This window comes from Nymphaea colorata, chromosome 12, assembly GCF_008831285.2.
Source record: "Nymphaea colorata isolate Beijing-Zhang1983 chromosome 12, ASM883128v2, whole genome shotgun sequence".
In the NCBI taxonomy this organism is placed as follows: Eukaryota; Viridiplantae; Streptophyta; class Magnoliopsida; order Nymphaeales; family Nymphaeaceae; genus Nymphaea; species Nymphaea colorata.
In genome coordinates, this window is record NC_045149.1 from 10,212,235 (window position 1) to 10,218,234 (window position 6,000).

The 6,000-nt window shown below is 43.0% G+C and overlaps 1 protein-coding gene across 1 annotated transcript; it reads right to left on the reverse strand.

Moving 5' to 3' along the window:
* Positions 1–2,063: 2,063 nt before the first annotated feature.
* Positions 2,064–5,759, reverse strand: LOC116265706 (ruBisCO large subunit-binding protein subunit alpha). The gene is made up of 8 exons (XM_031646517.2): positions 5,599–5,759; positions 5,261–5,444; positions 4,542–4,663; positions 4,110–4,317; positions 3,877–4,022; positions 3,468–3,774; positions 2,723–3,174; positions 2,064–2,635 (listed from the first exon to the last, which is right to left on the reverse strand). The coding sequence occupies exons 1-8, from the start codon at positions 5,650–5,652 to the stop codon at positions 2,348–2,350; spliced, it is 1,761 nt and encodes a 586-aa protein (XP_031502377.1). The 5' UTR covers positions 5,653–5,759; the 3' UTR covers positions 2,064–2,347.
* Between the last annotated feature and the right edge of the window lie 241 nt (positions 5,760–6,000).

A 6,000-nucleotide genomic window follows, 5' to 3' on the forward strand; every position in this document is an offset into this window, starting at 1 on the left:
AGCTTGCACGCGATTGACTTGTTCTGTGTATTAGAGCCTCGGCTGCTTGGCTACGATGAAGGGAAGAAGGCCAGGATTGTTGCACTAGCAATCTGAATGCTGGCACACCATCCAAAAGAATTCAATTATGCCAAGAACTCTTTTGGTGTCAAGAATTGTTTCATAAAATCCAATCAATGTCAAGAATTCTTTTATAAAGTAAGAATAAATGTCAATGAATTCTCTTGGTACCCTAAAGATCAATGATTTTAATGCGCCAATCTCTGTTGGCTCAACAGATGTGCTTTTATTGCTGAAAGGCACAAATAAATCAGAGCAGATTATATGGTAGGCCCTAACATGCGACAGTGTAGGAGAAGGCCAGAGATAACGCAGATACCCTTGATTGAGCCATAAGCCAAAAATAGAATCCAAAAACAGTGGGTGCTTTGCACTAGTGTCATTCAAAATTGCGAATGCTTTGTGGGCTTTGCTGTTACTTCGCTTGGCAAGTGTTTTGATCGCGAGCTCGACCCACATGTCCCAATCAAGGCACAAATGGAGAGAGCGTTGGAGATCCGCCCTGGAAGCAAACGTTCCGATGGCTCCCTCTAAAAAAGGATGAAAATGACCTTCCAGTAAAAAGGAGGAAGATGGGTTCCCTTGTTGGCTTCTAAACACAGAAAACAGCCTCCAAATAAATAGCCAATCTGGTGATTACGGTAAATACGCTTGAATCGTGAGACACAAACCAGATTGCATAAACACCAGAAGCCGTGCACTGTCTTTTCTCTAATAACATTGTCTCTTGGAAGTTGCAGTTGCCATGAAGACGTTTTGCCTTAGTCGCTAGGAAAAGGATCGCAGTCATCCACAGAGAACTTCTGAAGCAATTTTGTCCTGGCGCCTCCACCCCTCAGGATGATGCTAGCACAGTTAGTCATTTTCACAATGAACATGGAAAATTTCAGCATTCATGTATTTCTGTGCCACCAAAAGAAAACTTGTGCCAAGCAAGCACAGTGGCAGTTCTTTTTTGTTGAACATGGCCAAAGAAGTTGCAAGGTGGGGCTCCTGAAACATTTAACTAGGGGAAGTTCAACAACCAACATCTGCGACCCCTTATTGGCGCTAGGAAGCTTTTCCAAAGATAGAAGTGAAATTATTTTCTTGAGTTCCAGGCTCTTGCAAGGTGCTCACTGGTGTGGCCCATAAATTCATGAGGGGCAAATCAACCTGGCCAACCATAAGCACTTGCTCTCCTAAGAAACTGTCAATGTCCGATTGAGTTTACGTGAAGGAGCTAAGACTGCACTTGCCTTGTCTATAAGCTGGAGAATATCACTCCAAGTAATTATTCTACCAGATTTGAAGCTTAGACATACCCAAACGTCGCCAAGCCAAGAGGACTAACTACCCTACTTGGGCACTCTTCTAACACCAACCAGAAAGATTGAACAGATTTTGTTGCTGCAAAATTCTTTTACACCCTTCGGTTTCAAGGATAGCGCATCGGCAGTTGCAATGTGAGTCTGAGCAAAAATTCTCTTGGGTCCTTGAAGAGAACCGGCCACACTCGAAGGCATAAAAGTGAGGGAGGTCAAAGCTTGTATTACACGATCTTCCTGGGGGCTTCATCAGGCTCCAGCATACTCAATAGCACAAGCAAGGGCCCATGTGATTTAGATTAGTAAACGAACACCGATAACTCAATTCGCACTTGGCCGTAGTTGTTAGAGTCTTGCACCAAATAGCATAGCACTTCAAACAAGCTTATCAATGGCATTAATCCTACAACTAATGAGCAACCAATCAAGGACGGTTGAAACTATTTCAAAACCAAGAACAGTTGAGAGTGTTTCTCGTTTTTATCTATGAACACGTAAAGATGAGACTAAACAATCCCACCTTGAGTACTGAAGTTTTTCGACCTTCATCTCAAAGTTCGCCGAGAAATTGGGAATCATACATTAACAAGTTTGCACGACACTCGCTGTTCATCGGAGCCCATCTTAAGAAATGGAGCACATAAACTTCCAGCTATAATTCTAATATGGCTAGAAACATACCGAGTAGACTGGATCAAAGAGAACCAAGCCATCCATCTCATATTTTAAGAGAAACAACCAAGTCCACAGCACATACCAGTGTACCCAAAATTTAGGGGATTGCCACCTGCTGGAGACTACATTTCCAATACTAAAGTGAGAAACTACAAAATCTCGCCTGCCCAATACACCAGTACAAAAATCGGTAATAATATTTATCCTAACGCCCCTCCATGCACAAGCCCCCTCAAGTCTCCTTATTGCATTAGTTTTCCTCCCAACATGGTTAACGACAGCCACAAGGAACATGTACTTCCAATTTACACAGTGAGACCTTGTGGTGCAGCCGGAGCAGGTGCCTTAGGCTTGGCCTTCTCAACAACAATGGCCTGCGTTGTAAGAACCATTCCGGCGACAGATGCTGCATTTTGCAGTGCACAGCGCGTGACCTTGGCTGGGTCAATGACTCCAGATTCGACCAGGTTTTCATACTTGTCAGTCATTGCATTGTAGCCGACCTCCCATTCACCTCCTTTTATCTTCTCAACCACAACTTCACCTTCTACTCCAGCATTATGTGCTATTAATGCTGCCGGTGCCACCAGTGCCTGCAAAATAGCAGTAGATGATTTAAATTAATAAGCCAAGGAAATGCTCTCCTCAAAAGGAGATTGCACACCTGGTGCTCGTAGTACCTTTTGCACGATGTCTGCTCCAAGCCGCTCATCAGCATCATCCAGCTTCTCCTTGATGGCTGGAACTGCGGATGAAAGGTGCACAAAAGCAGTTCCTCCACCAGGGACGATTCCCTCCTCAATGGCAGCAAAGGTTGCATTCTTGGCATCCTCAATCCTCAGCTTCCGATCCTCAAGCTCTGCTTCAGTGGCAGCACCTACCTTGATTACAGCCACACCACCTGATAGCTTAGCAATTCTTTCCGACAGCTTTTCAGTGTCATAAACAGAATCTGTTTCCATTAACTCCTTTTTGATTTGCGCAATCCTAGCCTGGATCTCATCTTTGCTAGCAGCATCTGCAATAATAGTTGTCGAATCCTTGGTGATCGTCACCTTTCTTGCTATACCGAGCTGCTCAACTGTTGCGTTCTCCACAAGAAGACCCAGCTCACTAGCTTGGTACTCAGCACCTAATATGACATGAAAACATTGGTATAGACATAAAGCAAAAGCAAAATTGAATAAACAGATACTAGGAAAAGGAGGAGCCTCCATTCTTCAGATCTTCTTTCATAATATCATATGCTTGAGAAATAATCTTGGACATATGAACTACCACCTTTTACAACATACACATCAGACACCAATAACCTACCACCTTTTACACTAGCCATCTCTACCATAGTTCATGCAACCACATTAGCATGAGCAACTTTAGAAAATTTGGCATCTTAACCACCGGGGTGAGAAGCAAAATACAAACCTGTTACAATAGCAATATCTTGCAGTAGGGCCTTTCTTCTCTCACCAAAACCAGGTGCTTTGATTGCAGCAACGTTGAGTATACCACGTAACTTGTTCACAACCAGTGTTGCCAATGCCTCTCCAGTGACATCTTCAGCAATGATAAGCAACGGAGCCCTCAACTGGGTGGTTTTCTCCAGCAAAGGAATGATTTCCTTTATGGTTGAGATCTTTTGATCAGTCACCAACACTCTAGCATTTTCAAATTCTACTATTGATTTCTCGGGATTTGTAACAAATTGAGGGGAGACATAGCCTCTGTCAATCTGCAGCCATAATTCATTATCCAAGGAAATTTAGCAGTCAAGCAAATGAATTAGCAGCCCATAAGACATCATAAGAACAAAAAATGGTGCAGTTGAAAGCACCTCCATCCCCTCTTCAACATCAACAGTTGTCTCAAAGGATGATGAAGATTCAATAGACAGGACACCATCAGGGCCAACTTTATCAATGGCATCCGCAATCATGGTTCCCACGAACTCATCATTCCCAGAAGAGATGGATGCAACAGCTTCAAACAAAATACATGTTCATCAGTCAGGAAAAAAGAAAGGAAGCTACAAATACGATATCCAACAATTTCAGATACGAGTTATACCTTTAATATCATCACGCCCTTTGATTGGTCTAGCTTTCTTTTCTAGCTCCTCTACCAACCGTTGCACAGTTTTATCAATTCCTTTCTTAATAGAGACTGGATTTGCTCCAGATGTAACGCTCAGAAGGCCTAATTTTATTATCTCTCTTGCTAGTACAGAAGCTGTTGTAGTGCCATCACCAGCAGAATCGTTTGTCTTGCTAGCAACCTTTTTAAAATATATTAGAGATAATCAATAGCGGTCCCGAAAAGAATATATTAAAACAGCCAACATCGTCCTTCTGCAGAACACGTTAGACTTAGAAAACACAAACAGAAAGAATCTCCCGTGCCCAAGCTCCGCAAGAAAACATCTAGAAAACTCAGTGGGTTCAAGAGATCAGATGATAGTAAGAAATACGGATGAAAGAAGAGGTAGTGAATCCTGTGTACCTCCCTAATCAATGCTGCACCAGCATTTTCCATGGCATCTGCAAGCTCAATAGCTCTAGCAATTGTGACGCCATCATTCACCACTTTCGGGTTGCCATACTCATCCAGGACGACATTCCTACCTGCATTTCACAAATAAACTTTGTCAAGGTTTCAGAATACTATAGCTACCAAGCAGGAGATAGACAAGCTTCCAGCAGTACCACACATCAAGGCGAGCTGACCCACAACGAAGCAGTCATAAATACAATTGATCATTAAAAGAACTACTATCGAAACAAAACCAACATAAAAAAGAACCAGTACCCATGAAATTTTACTCACACTACAGCCACAAGCAGATACAACAAGCATAAAACAACCACTACTTCAATTTCTGCGAAAGCATAATCAACGACTACCACGATTCATTACGTTCTAAAACAACTCAAATTGAGGCATCAGAGCTTCCAATTAGACCATAAGCCAAGATACTTTTGATACAAGAAGACAAGCTAGTAACCACACACGTCCGACCCCTACCCCACAAAAAGGTGTAAAAGAGCAACAAACATCATTTCCAGCATGAACTACAGAAAATCCTGAAGTTCAGAATGTCTAGGCTCTACATTGTACCTAAATTCTAAGTCTTACGATGTACATTAAGATATTGCACACGAATCGAAAATGATAAGTGTCAGCAAAGAGGAGGAGGAGGAGGAGGAGAAGGAGGGAATGACCTCTGGGACCGAGGGTAACCCCGACGGCATCTGCGAGCTTGTCAATGCCGGCCTGCAGTGCAGAGCGGGAGCTCTGATCGAAGGCCACCTCCTTGGCCACGGCGCGCACCTTCAACCTCCTCCCTCCATTGGGCCGGGACAAATTCAGCCTCTGCTTCTGGCTCACCCTTCTTCTCAACCCTTCCTTCAAGCCGAAAACGAGGAAAACAGAGAGAGAAAAAGAAAAAACCCACAGTCCCACGTCAATTAAAGGCAAATAAGACCCAAAAACAAATGAAGAACGTCTCAGAGCAGCAACAAGAGAAGCAGACGAATTTTCCTCTTGAATTCAGGAATACCTGTTGAGGGTAACGCAGATTCAAGGTGGAAGAGATAGCGTTTGCAGAAGCCATTTAGGGAATGGAACACCACTGTTTCTGGAGAAGAACGCTGTGGTGGGCAAGGTGAAAGATAAGGGAGCAGAGAGAGAGTGGACAGTTTGTTAGGGTTTTAAGGCGAGGGCTTTGGTTCCAGAAGCTTCTCATCTCTGGAGAGTTCCACTTCGAGATAGAGCTCCAAGGGATCGGATATGTATCAAACCAAACTAATGGTTATTTGGATTTCAACAAGGATGAATTCTGAACCCGAAAATATATAATTTTTAAGGACATATTTTTACATTAAAATACATTAAAAAAGCCCTCTGGGTCAGTAAACATGTCCCATCTAATATATTTTTAGTTCGGGTTGGAGTTCGGGTC